Below are 16,699 nucleotides of genomic sequence, written 5' to 3'. Positions count from 1 at the left end.
AAATCCGTTGTAAATCCGCAGGTAAAACGCAGTGTGTTCCAGAAACTGGCAGTAGGTCTGGGAGTTGAGCTTCTCTCCATCCTCAACCCGAAAAGGTCCCACAAGTTCATCTTTGATGACACCAGCCCATACCAGTCCCCCACCTCCACCTTGTGGCGTCTGTGTCGGAGTGGAGCTCTCTGCCCTTTACTGATCCATCCATCTGGCCCATCAAGAGTCACTCTCATCTCATCAGTCCATAAAACCTTTGAATAGTCAGTCTTAAGATATTTCTTGGCCCAGTCTTGACGTTTTATCTTATTCTCCGCACTCCTGCCCCTTATTCCCCACACTCCTGACCCTTATTCTCTGAACTCCTGCCCCTTATTCTCCACACTCCTGACCCTTATTCTCTGAACTCCTGCCCCTTATTCTCCACACTCCTGACCCTTATTCTCTGAACTCCTGCCCCTTATTCTCCACACTCCTGACCCTTATTCTCCACACTCCTGACCCTTATTCTCCACACTCCCGCCCCTTATTCTCCACACTCCTGCCCCTTATTCTTCACTCCTGCCCCTTATTCTCCGCACTCCTGCCCCTTATTCTTCGCACTCCTGCCCCTTATTCTCCGCACTCCTGCCCCTTATTCTCCGCACTCCTGCCCCTTATTCTCCGCACTCCTGCCCCTTATTCTCCGCACTCCTGCCCCTTATTCTCCGCACTCCTGCCCCTTATTCTCCGCACTCCTGCCCCTTATTCTCCGCACTCCTGCCCCTTATTCTCCACACTCCTGCCCCTTATTCTCCACACTCCTGCCCCTTATTCTCCACACTCCTGCCCCTTATTCTCCACACTCCTGCCCCTTATTCTCCACACTCCTGCCCCTTATTCTCCACACCTTATTCTCCACACTCCTGCCCCTTATTCTCCACACTCCTGCCCCTTATTCTCCACACCTTATTCTCCAGACTCCTGCCCCTTATTCTCCACACTCCTGTCCCTTATTCTCCACACTCCTGCCCCTTATTTTCCATACTCCTGCTCCTTATTCTCAACACTCCTGCCCCTTATTCTCCGCACTTCTGCCCCTTATTCTCCACACTCCTGCCCCTTATTCTCCACACTCCTGCCCCTTATTCTCCACACTCCTGCCCCTTATTCTCCACACTTCTTCCCCTAATTCAGGTGAACTGGGCAATTGCGGAGTGGTGGTCTCAGGACCGTCCCCTTCAATGATCATGAAGCGATAACTACAACAAAAGGAGGTCGTCCTTATAGAGGCTCCTCCCACATACCGAGGCTCCTCCCATGTGCAGAGGCTCCTCCCCCAGTCAGAGCAGCAGTTTTCTAATAAACCTCCCTCTCTCATTGGTGTTTTAGTTGATGTTGTTTTTAGTCACATCACTGGGATTCGTCTAGTGCTCACCTGGTTCTTGTACTCACAAGCCAATCTGAGCAAGCAGAGCTGCAGTGTAAAGCATGGGGGAAAGACTAAGACTACAACAGACATTGGCAGTAACTGGAGACACTGATTATAGCCGTGTGCTCATGGAGAAGATATAGATAGAAGCCAATAAATGTGCAACATCACCATGAAGCAGCGACTATGTATCACCTACAGTCGGAAGGGTGCTAATCAGTCCCTAAACCGACCAATCGGAGGTGTCCAAATAATGGATGCTACAAGCTCCGCCCCTCACAGATACTATGTAACTACATTCCCTGCTTGAATGATTAATCAACTCGTAAACCGATACCCATGACCCTTAGGGTTTGGCCCACCGTGAGGTCATTGTCTAGCCTAATGCATCCCGCAGGGTCCTAGAGACTGACACAGTGGCTTCATTAATTGTGTTTATTCTGTACAAACAAATCAAAAATTCTACAAATATTTCATGAATTCTTTGGATTGTATGAAAACTGATCCTGCCAGTCCTACAGTAAGTACTACAGCGCAATCCACAGCGGCGGCCTCCACAGGACTCTGTGACCGTGGGCGGACACTGCGGCTTCTTAACAAGGCACCGGTGTGACTAGTCACATAAATCACTACAATACACCGCCCTCTAGAGGAGCGGAGCGGCGCTGCGAGGTCACCGGCAGAATAAATAATAATGATAACGACAACGTTTCCATAATACAGGAAAATACGAAGAAGGAAAAGCCGCCCGGCGAGTCCACAACATCACCGGACACCGCGGGATCAGCGCCATCACTTCTTCATAGGAAGAGTTTTTCTCCGTTTTACTTGAAGAATCTCGGAGGCGTCTCTGTTTATATCAGCGAAAGATTCTGCGTCCGCTCCACCCTGAGAAAACCAAGAAACGAGTCAGAAGGATGAGGTGCGAGAGAGAGTCATATTCCTGTACCCCGAGTATCAGTGTCATTTACCCCGAGTGTCAGTATCATTTACCCCGAGTGTCAGTATCATTTACCCCGAGCGTCAGTATCATTTACCCCGAGCGTCAGTATCATTTACCCCGAGCGTCAGTATCATTTACCCCGAGCGTCAGTGTCATTTACCCCGAGTGTCAGTGTCATTTACCCCGAGTGTCAGTGTCATTTACCCCGAGCGTCAGTATCATTTACCCCGAGCGTCAGTGTCATTTACCCCTACCCCGAGTGTCAGTGTCATTTACCCCGAGTGTCAGTGTCATTTACCCCGAGTGTCAGTATCATTTACCCCGAGTGTCAGTGTCATTTACCCCGAGCGTCAGTATCATTTACCCCGAGCGTCAGTATCATTTACCCCGAGAGTCATTATCATTTACCCCGAGTGTCAGTGTCATTTACCCCGAGTGTCAGTATCATTTACCCCGAGTGTCAGTGTCATTTACCCCAAGTGTCAGTATCATTAACCCCGAGTGTCATTATCATTTACCCCGAGTGTCAGTATCATTTACCCCGAGTGTCAGTGTCATTTACCCCGAGTGTCAGTATCATTTATCCCGAGTGTCAGTATCATTTACCCCGAGTGTCAGTGTCATTTACCCCGAGTGTCAGTATCATTTACCCCGAGCGTCCGTATCATTTACCCCGAGTGTCATTATCATTTACCCCGAGTGTCAGTGTCATTTACCCCGAGCGTCAGTGTCATTTACCCCGAGTGTCATTATCATTTACCCCGAGTGTCCGTATCATTTACCCCGAGTGTCAGTATCATTTACCCCGAGTGTCAGTGTCATTTACCCCGAGTGTCAGTGTCATTTACCCCGAGTGTCAGTGTCATTTACCCCGAGTGTCAGTGTCATTTACCCCGAGTGTCAGTATCATTTACCCCGAGTGTCAGTGTCATTTACCCCGAGTGTCAGTGTCATTTATCCCGAGTGTCAGTGTCATTTACCCCGAGTGTCAGTGTCATTTACCCCGAGTGTCAGTGTCATTTACCCCGAGTGTCAGTATCATTTACCCCGAGCGTCCGTATCATTTACCCCGAGTGTCATTATCATTTACCCCGAGTGTCAGTGTCATTTACCCCGAGCGTCAGTGTCATTTACCCCGAGTGTCATTATCATTTACCCCGAGTGTCCGTATCATTTACCCCGAGTGTCAGTGTCATTTACCCCGAGTGTCAGTGTCATTTACCCCCAGTGTCATTTACCCCGACTGTCAGTGTCATTTACCCCGAGTGTCAGTATCACTTACCCCGAGTGTCCGTATCATTTACCCCGAGTGTCAGTATCATTTACCCCGAGTGTCAGTATCATTTACCCCGAGTGTCAGTGTCATTTACCCCGAGTGTCATTATCACTTACCCTGAGTGTCAGTATCATTTACCCCGAGTGTCAGTATCATTTACCCCGAGTATCATCATTTACCCCGAGCGTCAGTGTCATTTACCCCCAGTGTCAGTATCATTTACCCCGAGTGTCAGTATCATTTACCCCGAGTGTCAGTATCATTTACCCCGAGTGTCAGTATCATTTATCCCGAGTGTCAGTATCATTTACCCCGAGTGTCAGTGTCATTTACCCCGAGTGTCAGTGTCATTTACCCCGAGTGTCAGTGTCATTTACCCCGAGTGTCAGTGTCATTTACCCCGAGTGTCAGTATCATTAACCCCGAGTGTCAGTGTCATTACCCCAAGTGTCAGTGTCATTTACCCCGACTATCCGTATCATTTACCCCGAGTGTCAGTGTCATTTACCCCGAGTGTCAGTGTCATTTATCCCGAGTGTCAGTATCATTTACCCCGAGTGTCAGTGTCATTTACCCCGAGTGTCAGTGTCATTTACCCCGAGTGTCAGTGTCATTTACCCCGAGTGTCAGTGTCATTTACCCCGAGTGTCAGTGTCATTTACCCCGAGTGTCAGTATCATTTACCCCGAGTGTCAGTGTCATTTACCCCGAGTGTCAGTGTCATTTACCCCGAGTGTCAGTATCATTTACCCCGAGTGTCAGTATCATTTACCCCGAGCGTCAGTATCATTTACCCCGAGCGTCAGTATCATTTACCCCGAGCGTCAGTATCATTTACCCCGAGCGTCAGTGTCATTTACCCCTACCCCGAGCGTCAGTATCATTTACCCCGAGCGTCAGTGTCATTTACCCCTACCCCGAGTGTCAGTGTCATTTACCCCGAGTGTCAGTGTCATTTACCCCGAGTGTCAGTATCATTTACCCCGAGTGTCAGTGTCATTTACCCCGAGCGTCAGTATCATTTACCCCGAGCGTCAGTATCATTTACCCCGAGAGTCATTATCATTTACCCCGAGTGTCAGTGTCATTTACCCCGAGTGTCAGTATCATTTACCCCGAGTGTCAGTGTCATTTACCCCAAGTGTCAGTATCATTAACCCCGAGTGTCATTATCATTTACCCCGAGTGTCAGTATCATTTACCCCGAGTGTCAGTGTCATTTACCCCGAGTGTCAGTATCATTTATCCCGAGTGTCAGTATCATTTACCCCGAGTGTCAGTGTCATTTACCCCGAGTGTCAGTATCATTTACCCCGAGCGTCCGTATCATTTACCCCGAGTGTCATTATCATTTACCCCGAGTGTCATTATCATTTACCCCGAGTGTCAGTGTCATTTACCCCGAGCGTCAGTGTCATTTACCCCGAGTGTCATTATCATTTACCCCGAGTGTCCGTATCATTTACCCCGAGTGTCAGTATCATTTACCCCGAGTGTCAGTGTCATTTACCCCGAGTGTCAGTGTCATTTACCCCGAGTGTCAGTGTCATTTACCCCGAGTGTCAGTGTCATTTATCCCGAGTGTCAGTGTCATTTACCCCGAGTGTCAGTGTCATTTACCCCGAGTGTCAGTGTCATTTACCCCGAGTGTCAGTATCATTTACCCCGAGCGTCCGTATCATTTACCCCGAGTGTCATTATCATTTACCCCGAGTGTCAGTGTCATTTACCCCGAGCGTCAGTGTCATTTACCCCGAGTGTCATTATCATTTACCCCGAGTGTCCGTATCATTTACCCCGAGTGTCAGTGTCATTTACCCCGAGTGTCAGTGTCATTTACCCCCAGTGTCATTTACCCCGACTGTCAGTGTCATTTACCCCGACTGTCAGTATCACTTACCCCGAGTGTCCGTATCATTTACCCCGAGTGTCAGTATCATTTACCCCGAGTGTCAGTATCATTTACCCCGAGTGTCAGTGTCATTTACCCCGAGTGTCATTATCACTTACCCTGAGTGTCAGTATCATTTACCCCGAGTGTCAGTATCATTTACCCCGAGTATCATCATTTACCCCGAGCGTCAGTGTCATTTACCCCCAGTGTCAGTATCATTTACCCCGAGTGTCAGTATCATTTACCCCGAGTGTCAGTATCATTTACCCCGAGTGTCAGTATCATTTATCCCGAGTGTCAGTATCATTTACCCCGAGTGTCAGTGTCATTTATCCCGAGTGTCAGTATCATTTACCCCGAGTGTCAGTGTCATTTACCCCGAGTGTCAGTGTCATTTACCCCGAGTGTCAGTGTCATTTACCCCGAGTGTCAGTGTCATTTACCCCGAGTGTCAGTGTCATTTACCCCGAGTGTCAGTGTCATTTACCCCGAGTGTCAGTATCATTTACCCCGAGTGTCAGTGTCATTTACCCCGAGTGTCAGTGTCATTTACCCCGAGTGTCAGTGTCATTTACCCCGAGTGTCAGTATCATTTACCCCGAGCGTCAGTGTCATTTACCCCGAGTGTCATTATCATTTACCCCGAGTGTCAGTATCATTTACCCCGAGTGTCAGTGTCATTTACCCCGAGTGTCATTATCATTTACCCCGAGTGTCAGTGTCATTTACCCCGAGTATCAGTGTCATTTACCCCGAGTGTCAGTGTCATTTACCCCGAGTGTCAGTATCATTTACCCCGAGTGTCAGTATCATTTACCCCGAGTGTCAGTGTCATTTACCCCGAGTGTCAGTGTCATTTACCCCGAGTGTCAGTGTCATTTACCCCGAGTGTCAGTGTCATTTACCCCGAGTGTCAGTGTCATTTACCCCGAGTGTCAGTATCATTTACCCCGAGTGTCAGTGTCATTTATCCCGAGTGTCAGTGTCATTTACCCCGAGTGTCAGTGTCATTTACCCCGAGTGTCAGTGTCATTTACCCCGAGTGTCAGTATCATTTACCCCGAGCGTCAGTATCATTTACCCCGAGCGTCAGTATCATTTACCCCGAGCGTCAGTGTCATTTACCCCGAGTGTCAGTATCATTTACCCCGAGTGTCAGTATCATTTACCCCGAGTGTCGGTATCATTTACCCCGAGTGTCGGTATCATTTACCCCGAGTGTCAGTATCATTTACCCCGAGTGTCAGTATCATTTACCCCGAGTGTCAGTATCATTTACCCCGAGTGTCAGTATCATTTACCCCGAGTGTCAGTATCATTTACCCCGAGTGTCAGTGTCATTTACCCCGAGTGTCAGTGTCATTTACCCCGAGTGTCAGTATCATTTACCCCGAGTGTCAGTGTCATTTACCCCGAGTGTTAGTGTCATTTACCCCGAGTGTCAGTGTCATTTACCCCGAGTGTCAGTGTCATTTATCCCGAGTGTCCGTATCATTTACCCCGAGTGTCAGTATCATTTACCCCGAGTGTCCGTATCATTTATCCCGAGTGTCAGTATCATTTACCCCGAGCGTCAGTATCATTTACCCCGAGTGTCATTATCATTTACCCCGAGTGTCAGTATCATTTATCCCGAGTGTCAGTATCATTTACCCCGAGTGTCAGTGTCATTTACCCCGAGTGTCAGTGTCATTTATCCCGAGTGTCAGTATCATTTACCCCGAGTGTCAGTATCATTTACCCCGAGTGTCAGTATCATTTACCCCGAGTGTCAGTGTCATTTACCCCGAGTGTTAGTGTCATTTACCCCGAGTGTCAGTGTCATTTACCCCGAGTGTCAGTGTCATTTATCCCGAGTGTCCGTATCATTTACCCCGAGTGTCAGTATCATTTACCCCGAGTGTCCGTATCATTTATCCCGAGTGTCAGTATCATTTACCCCGAGCGTCAGTATCATTTACCCCGAGTGTCATTATCATTTACCCCGAGTGTCAGTATCATTTATCCCGAGTGTCAGTATCATTTACCCCGAGTGTCAGTGTCATTTACCCCGAGTGTCAGTGTCATTTATCCCGAGTGTCAGTATCATTTACCCCGAGTGTCAGTATCATTTATCCCGAGTGTCAGTGTCATTTACCCCGAGTGTCATTATCATTTACCCCGAGCGTCAGTATCATTTACCCCCAGTGTCAGTATCATTTACCCCGAGTGTCAGTGTCATTTACCCCGAGTGTCAGTATCATTTACCCCGAGTGTCAGTATCATTTACCCCGAGTGTCAGTATCATTTATCCCGAGTGTCAGTGTCATTTACCCCGAGTGTCATTATCATTTACCCCGAGCGTCAGTATCATTTACCCCGAGCGTCAGTATCATTTACCCCCAGTGTCAGTATCATTTACCCCGAGTGTCAGTGTCATTTACCCCGAGTGTCAGTATCATTTACCCCGAGTGTCAGTATCATTTACCCCGAGTGTCAGTGTCATTTACCCCGAGTGTCAGTATCATTTACCCCGAGTGTCATTATCATTTACCCCGAGTATCAGTATCATTTACGCCGAGTGTCAGTGTCATTTACCCCGAGTGTCAGTATCATTTACCCCGAGCGTCAGTGTCATTTACCCCGAGCGTCAGTGTCATTTACCCCGAGTGTCAGTATCATTTACCCCGAGTGTCAGTGTAATTTACCCCGAGTGTCAGTATCATTTACCCCGAGTGTCAGTATCATTTACCCCGAGTGTCAGTGTCATTTACCCCGAGTGTCAGTGTCATTTACGCCGAGTGTCAGTATCATTTACCCCGGGTGTCAGTATCATTTACCCCGAGTGTCAGTATCATTTACCCCGAGTGTCAGTGTCATTTACCCCGAGTGTCAGTATCATTTACCCCGGGTGTCAGTATCATTTACCCCGAGTGTCAGTATCATTTACCCCGAGTGTCAGTGTCATTTACCCCGAGTGTCAGTGTCATTTACGCCGAGTGTCAGTATCATTTACCCCGAGTGTCAGTATCATTTACCCCGAGTGTCAGTATCATTTACCCCGAGTGTCAGTATCATTTACCCCGAGTGTCCGTATCATTTACCCCGAGTGTCAGTATCATTTACCCCGAGTGTCAGTATCATTTACCCCGAGTGTCAGTGTCATTTACCCTGAGTGTCCGTATCATTTATCCCGAGTGTCAGTGTCATTTATCCCGAGTGTCAGTGTCATTTACCCCGAGTATCCGTATCATTTACCCCGAGTGTCAGTATCATTTACCCCGAGTGTCAGTGTCATTTACCCCGAGTGTCAGTGTCATTTACCCCGAGTGTCAGTATCATTTACCCCGAGCGTCAGTATCATTTACCCCGAGTGTCAGTATCATTTACCCCGAGTGTCAGTGTCATTTACCCCGAGTGTCCGTATCATTTACCCCGAGCGTCAGTGTCATTTACCCCGAGTGTCAGTGTCATTTACCCCGAGTGTCAGTGTCATTTACCCCGAGTGTCAGTGTCATTTACCCCGAGTGTCCGTATCATTTACCCCGAGTGTCAGTATCATTTACCCCGAGTGTCAGTATCATTTACCCCGAGTGTCAGTGTCATTTACCCCGAGTGTCCGTATCATTTACCCCGAGTGTCAGTATCATTTACCCCGAGTGTCAGTGTCATTTACCCCGAGTGTCCGTATCATTTACCCCGAGTGTCAGTGTCATTATCCTGAGTCATGTATCGAAAATTACCGCACACTTGGAAATGTTATGATGCAAAAATATTTAACAAGTTTATTGTTTTCACAAATCAGATTGCCACAAAAGAAAAAAGTGCAGATAGAAACCCAACGTTTCGACCCTCCCGGGTCTTATTCATGGGGTTACTTGATGCCCGTTTGGATACATGTATGGGTGGCAGGCATAGGGCAGGAAGACAAGCCCCTTGATATGTAAGCTGTCACTTGACCGGGAACAGGTTGGAGATATGCAGATTTGCAATGCTAAGCAGTTGTAACACACAGAGGCCGTAGCATTCGTGGTGCGCCTGTATGTTTCTGGATGACCCGTGTGTGCAGCGCTCCCGTGTCCTGCGAAGCGTGAAAGGAGGGAGCTGTATGAGCAGTGCTCCCGCGCCCTGCTGCTGCGGAATAAGACCCGGGAGGGTCGGAACGTTGGGTTTCTATCTGCACTTTTTTCTTTTGTGCCAATCTGATTTGTGAACACAATAAACTTGTTAAATATTTTTGCATCATAACATTTCCAAGTGTGCGGTAATTTTCGATACATGACTGTTTTGGACCACAGGGTCCGTTTTACCAGCACCTACTCATCTTTGACCTGAGTGCACACCATTATCCCCCTCATTATCCTGAGTGTCCGCAGTCGCTCTCTGCCCCTCTCTCCGTCTGTCTGGGTTACCTACTTCTGCGCAGTCTCTCTCTGCTGATTGCTGCCGCTCTCCGTCTTCTGCATTCCTCTGTTCGGCAGCCCGGCGGGCGAGCTCCACCTTGTAATACCCGGGGGGCGTCCACCCTACTCCTTTCATCCAGTTCAGATCAGATTTGTATTTAACCTGAATTCATAACATCAGATCACAATTACTATTGGTAGGAGGGGCGGACAATTAGCCCCAAACACGAGCTCCATAGGCAACTCCGACAGATACGGCCCCCATAAATGAGCCCCATAGACGACCCCCATAGATGACCCTCATAGTCAAGCCCCATAGACGACTCCCATAGATGAGCCCCATAGACGACCCCATAGCATGACTGGGCCCGGTTCAGCACTGGCCCGGTTCAGCACTGGTCCGGTACTGGCCCGGTTCAGCACTGGTCCGGTTCAGCACTGGTCCGGTTCAGCACTGGTCCGGTTCAGCACTGGTCCGGTTCAGCAGTAGTCTGGTTCGGCAGTGGCCCAGTTCAGCAGTGGTCCAGGTTAGCACTGGTCCGGTTCAGCACTGGTCCGGTTCAGCAGTAGTCTGGTTCGGCAGTGGCCCAGTTCAGCAGTGGTCCAGGTTAGCACTGGCCCGGTTCAGCACTGGTCCGGTTCAGCAGTGGTCTGGTTCGGCACTGGCCCGGTTCAGCAGTGGCCCGGTTCAGCAGTGGCCCGGTTCAGCAGTGGCCCGGTTCAGCAGTGGCCCGGTTCAGCAGTGGCCTGGTTCAGCAGTGGTCTGGTTCAGCAGTCGCCTGGTTCAGCACTGGTCCGGGTCAGCACTGGTCCGGGTCAGTACTGGTCCGGGTCAGCACTGGTCCGGGTCAGCACTGGTCCGGGTCAGCACTGGTCCGATTCAGCACTGGTCCGATTGAACACTGGCCCGGTTCAGCACTGGTTCTGTTCTGGTCGGCGGCACTCACATCGCTCTGCAGTCCGTGCGCCTGTTTGGCATGTTTCAGCGTCAGCTGCTCCGGGTCGCACGTGTACTGGTGCAGGTGCTGGCGGTAGTGGACGTCGCTCGCCTGCTCCTGGCTCTTCTTGGCTTGGATGAATCCCGGTTGATCCAGATGAGTCCGCACCTTGGACCTCGCCTCTTCGGAGTCTTTCTTGTATTCGCGGTCGCTCTGCAGTTTGCTGATTCTCATGACGTGTTGCGTTTTGGGGTCATCGCTGACGCTGCGGAAGCCGATCTGGTGCCCCCGGTCCCTCACGAAGGCTTCTCTGTAGCGGAACTGCAGCAGAAAAGTGATGTTAAAGCAAAGGACCAAATGCCCCTGGGAAGAGGTGCTGCCCCCTAGTGGTGGAGCTTATATCCAGAGCGATAGCCTCCAATGACACTTCACTTTCCAAGATGGGGCTCTTTGAATCTAAGGAGACATCTGACTTAATCCTAATCCTTAATTGTAAACCAATACTTTGAATTAGACTTGAATTGGAGTGGAATTGAATGTAAGGTAATGGAATAGAAAACCGCTACAATGTTTCGGTTTCTTTTCTCTTTTACTCGCATACTATTTTCCTTCTTACAATCTCCTGCAATCCCTCCACCTAGTAAAGAACTGCTCACTTCTTCCTCCATCCTCCCCAGTCATCTCACCTTCTCTTCACAGCTGTTCCACCACACACAATCCTCTTTCTCCAGACACACACGGCCCCATCATCTCCTATCCTGCTCCCACCTTCTAACGCTTTGTCTGCTACTCCTCATCTCTGGTGACGCATCCCCAAATCCTGCCCCCCCCCCCCCCCCCCAACACATCCCTGTCACGATATGGTATGAAATATCATAAGTTAGTTTTCTTGCTAGCATGCGGGGGCTAAACCCCCCCCCCTCTCTCTGGTTCTCTTTCCTTCCCTGTGTTTCTATCTGTCTGTGTAGAAGAGCTTGCCTTGTGGGGGAGTTTTATTGACGAAAGGTATTTACGACTAGCATAGCTGCAAGAGAAATTTGTGTTAGCAGGAACTGTTAGAGAAACTTCTAGAACGCATGGAAGGTCTTTGTTCTGTTTTTGGAAGATATTATGCAAACCGTTTAAGTTACGAACACCAAAATATATCGTCATAATCACACTCGGAGGATCTACGCATCACTCTAATCACAGGCTTGTAGCTCCATCTGGTACAGAGGTAGGGATTTCTCTGTCAGTGTGCGTGACAAATAGGACATATTTGATCTCATCGGAATGCCCACAATACTATGAGATGAACGATGGGTATGGTGCGATTATTTTATGTTCTGTAGCGAAGTTACGGGCATCAGATATATTTAATGCCCAGTTAGTGAAACCGAAGAGGTAGGAGGAGTTGGAAAACCAAGCCCTTTCTGTGAGGTCACAGACTGTAGGTTTTAAGTGCTGGCAGGCATCCAAGAGAGGAGAGTTGTGAGTTTTTTTACCTGAAGCGACCAGACTGCGAGTGCCAATGCACTGGGATAGATGGAAAGCTCCTAGCCTGTTGCCTGCAATGCAATGATCTGAGAAATGTGAGTGTTATCTTTTCTTCATTTAATCCTTTTATTTTTATAATTACCTTGTACATATTTACAATTGTCTCATTTGTAACATCTTTGTAAAATATTTTTATAAACACTGCCTAAAAATCATTTATGGGGTATATTATTTAATACTAGTTCGTTCTTCCTGCCCTAAACCGTACCCTGTCTCTGAAGGGAATTACGCTACTGTTTTTTTGGGGTTTGCTCCAGACCCGTTCAATTGGAGCTGGTGGCAGCGACCGTGTGCCAGCTTTTGGGGGTCCCTGTAGCGACTGCGGCTTGATAATTATTGTTCCTGCCTGAGTGGGAGTAGTTATCGCGTCGCTGCAGTGCACCCAATAGCCAGTACATAGCAGGCAGCGTTTCTGGCGACTAATCACCCTAGGTGCAGTACCTAATCTGACCTGAGAGAAAGGGGGGCGCCAGAGAGCTGCAAGGTTTAAGTGGAACTGCAAGCGGGATACACAAATCCCTGCAGTTCATGGTATACTGAAGAGCAGTGGGATACCTAAAATAAGCCCCTGCTGTAAACAAGAGGTCAATAGCCTCGTGTGTGTTTTTTCATCACATTGTGGCAGTGGAGGGATAACTAGGATAAGCCCCCCTGCACATGTGACAGCCGGCTGCTGGTCTAAAGTCACCCCGATCCGTGACATATTGTGGGCAGCGGCTAAGGGATCTTGACAGTCACGGTGTGAATCGTGACATATTGGTGGCAAGGCGGTGGGATATTAGAGCATTAGTGATTTGGTTTGAGCAATCATTCCTTTCACTAAAAACTTGCAGAAAGTTCTTGCGAGAACTCTGCGCAAATAAGTTTGGAGAACGAACTCAGTGTTTATTAGTTGTGAGACAATTGTGTACTGGTAATTATCCCCTCCCTTTTTCTTCGTTTTTCTATCCTATCTTTTATTTGGCAACCATGGTTGGGCTGGGAGAAGCCTTTTATGAACAGCAGACCAGAGACACCCTTGTTGCCTTATGCAAGTCACAGCACATTGACTATGCAAGCAAAAACAAAAGCGAACTGGTCGCAGCCCTGATGCAATGGGAAGCCGCTCTAGACCACTCACAGGGCCCAGAAGCCGCAGATGCCAGCACCCGCGAACATGGTGCTGCAGCAGAGGTCCAACCACTGAATGCTGGCCCTGTTAGCAATCCGGGCGAATTGGACCCCCACCTGCAGGCGGCCTTGAAAGAATTCCCCACTGACGACCATGAGGGACGTCGGCAGCTGATTCAGCAATACCGGCAGGAGGCTGAGGCCCGAGCTGAGCGAGAGGCCCAGCGAGAGGCAGAGAGAGCCGAGCGAGAGGCCCAGCGAGCCGAGCGAGAGGCCCAAGCGCAGCGGGAGTACCAGCTGCAGATGGCCCGACTGCAAATGCAGGGGTCGTCCCAGTCCAGTCGTGAGCCCAGCAGCGCTCAGACACCAAAGCCCCGGCCCGACCACTTTCCTGTTATGGAAAAGGATGGGGACTTGGACACTTTTCTGCGGGCCTTTGAGAAGGCCTGCAGACAGTACCAGCTGCCTACACAAGAATGGGCACGGTACCTGACACCAGGGCTGAGAGGAAAAGCTCTGGAGGCGTTTGCTGTTCTCCCTCAAGAACAAGATGGTGACTATGAGGCCATAAAGCAGGCTCTCATAGCTAAGTACCAGCTTACACCTGAGGTGTACCGTAAAAAGTTTCGGACCCTCCTACGTGGCCCACACGACAGTTACAGTGATGTGGTGCATAGACTGGGGACCCACTTTGACCAGTGGACCCAAGGACTGTCAGTGACCACCTTTGCACAGCTGCGAGACCTGATGATCAAAGACCAGTTCTTCCGTCTTTGCCCAACTGAAGTGCGACAGTTCGTGATGGACAGAGAACCCAAAGACGTGACGAAAGCAGCGCAGATTGCCGATGCCTATGAGGCCAACCGTAGATCGGAAGTGCGGAAGCCAGTCACCACCAGCTGGAGAGGGGGTAAGCCTGCAACCAACGCCAGTACCCCTGCCAGCCAACACACCAGAGGTCCTGTCCCCGTGGCCAACAGCACCAGACCTACCACCGAACTTCGCCAGTGTTACCACTGCAGGCAGACTGGACACCTCAGTCACCAATGTCCAGCCAGGCAGAAGAACCCCTCATCCCAGGCCCCAGGGCCTAATGCAGCCGTTCTTTTGGTGGGTCGTGTGGTTGGGAGGGTGTGTGACAACGTACAGCCCGTCACTGTGGGAGGTCGTGTTGCTACAGGCCTCATGGACACCGGGGCTGAACGAACCCTCATCCGACCCGAACTGGCGGCCCCTGAAGAAATCATTCCGGGGAAAACCCTAACTGTCACTGGGATTGGGGGCATCAGCTGTCCCTTGCCAATGGCCCGGGTTTTTATTGATTGGGGTGCTGGGAGCGGGGTGAAGGAAGTGGGGCTGTCTGATAATTTGCCCACTGATGTTTTGTTGGGGACTGATTTGGGGAGGTTGGTTGCATACTTCGTGGATGACCCTCCTCCCCAATCTACTAATGAGGGTAACGTTAACCCTGACAATGATGATGATGATGATGATGGGAGATCGCATGTGTTACCTGACCATGCTTTATCTTGTAGTGATGCATCTGCTAACCATTTTTTCCCTAGGATTGATGGTGAAAATGTTGTACCTGTGCCAACTGTATCTGATAATGATGTTTCTGTAAAAGTTGATGTGTCCATAGGTACAGGAGTGCTCAGCCACGTTGCTCTGCGGAGTGAGACGGCTGAGGAACCCCTAGCAGGGGCAAGTGTCGGTGCTACAAGAAATGGGGAGATACATGGGAACCGTGAGACAGGTGACGCCATGAAATTGACCAGTGCCACCGAGGAAGGTAACTGGCCCCTAAGTAGCAATGCTCCTGAGGTAATGGGGGAGGATGGGGAGGTAGAGCCCATAGCAGCGTCAGCTGATGGGTCTGTAGAAACCCCCGGGGAGACAGCCTACGTAGCTGCTGTCACCCGCAGTCAGAGTGCCCGGAACGCAGATACCTGTCTGCCTTCCGGACCCTCCTCAGTCATCAGTGTGACTGAACCAGAGGTGGACCCAGTGCAGGTCCCAGAGGGCTCCCGTGGGCAAGGGACCCTGACGTCGCTTCTGGCTTCCCCTAGCCAGGAGTTTCAGGCCGCTCTGCACACAGATGCGAGCCTAGAGAGTTTGAGACAACTCGCCGGGGCGTCATTCTCCGAGACTGATAAGGAGAAGGTGTTCTGGGAAGGAGGAAGGTTGTACCGGGAGACAGTACCCGGAGAATCACAAAAGGGGTGGTTGAGGGAAAGACAGCTGGTCGTCCCGCAGCAAATCCGGGGTGAGTTGTTGCGGATTGCCCATGAGATCCCACTAGCTGGACACTTGGGGATCAGCAAAACTAAGGCCCGGCTGTCTCAACACTTCTATTGGCCTAAGATGGGGACAGATGTGTCAAACTACTGCCGCTCCTGTGTCACCTGTCAAAGAGTGGGGAAGGCGGGGCCTGCTCTTAAGGCTCCCCTGATCCCTTTGCCAGTGATAGAGGAGCCTTTCCAGAGGATTGCGGTGGACATTGTGGGCCCGCTGGCCGTCACCAGCAGCTCTGGAAAGCAATATATTCTTACTGTGGTAGACTACGCTACCCGGTACCCAGAGGCAGTAGCTCTGTCGTCAATTAGGGCAGATAAGGTGGCGGATGCCCTGTTGGCCATCTTTTCACGTGTAGGATTTCCCAGGGAAATGCTTACTGATCGAGGGACCCAATTTATGTCTCACCTAATGGAGGCTCTCTGTAAGAAAATGCAGGTGAAGCACCTGGTATCGAGTGCATATCACCCACAGACCAATGGCTTGTGTGAACGCTTCAATGGTACCCTCAAACAGATGCTACGCATGCTGGTTGAGACACAAGGGCGCGACTGGGAGCGGTACCTCCCACACCTGCTATTCGCTTACCGAGAGGTTCCGCAGGCCTCGACGGGGTTCTCCCCCTTCGAGCTCCTGTACGGCAGGCGAGTCCGGGGACCCTTTGGGTTGGTAAGAGAATCCTGGGAAGGGGAGCCGAACCCTTCTGAAGTGTCCATAGTGGAGTATGTCATGCGCTTCCGTGACAAGATGCAGACCTTGACGCAGTTGGTGCATGACAACATGACGCAGGCTCAGGCTGAACAGAAGCACTGGTACGACCAGAACGCCCGGGAGCGGACCTACCACGTGGGTCAAAAGGTGTGGGTGCTGGTTCCTGTACCAACGGATAAGCTTCAGGCAGCCTGGGAGGGCCCGTACGTCGT

General features: G+C 50.2%; 1 protein-coding gene across 4 annotated transcripts in view; it reads right to left on the bottom strand.

The window, feature by feature from the left end:
- Positions 1–1,829: 1,829 nt before the first annotated feature.
- NRAP (nebulin related anchoring protein) overlaps positions 1,830–16,699 on the bottom strand; it is a 135,400-nt gene continuing 120,530 nt past the window's right edge. For all 4 annotated transcript variants that reach the window (XM_077258017.1, XM_077258020.1, XM_077258021.1 and 1 more), the window contains 3 exons: positions 10,845–11,156; positions 9,911–10,060; positions 1,830–2,290 (listed from right to left, as the gene is read on the bottom strand). In XM_077258017.1, the coding sequence (XP_077114132.1) occupies positions 2,195–2,290; positions 9,911–10,060; positions 10,845–11,156 (558 nt within the window). In that variant the 3' untranslated portion in view covers positions 1,830–2,194. The remainder of the gene's footprint in view (positions 2,291–9,910; positions 10,061–10,844; positions 11,157–16,699) is intronic.

The sequence above is a fragment of the Ranitomeya variabilis genome, chromosome 4, assembly GCF_051348905.1.
Source record: "Ranitomeya variabilis isolate aRanVar5 chromosome 4, aRanVar5.hap1, whole genome shotgun sequence".
In the NCBI taxonomy this organism is placed as follows: domain Eukaryota; kingdom Metazoa; phylum Chordata; class Amphibia; order Anura; family Dendrobatidae; genus Ranitomeya; species Ranitomeya variabilis.
Note: the sequence above shows the minus strand (reverse complement) of the source record. Positions and strands in the feature narration are given on the sequence as shown.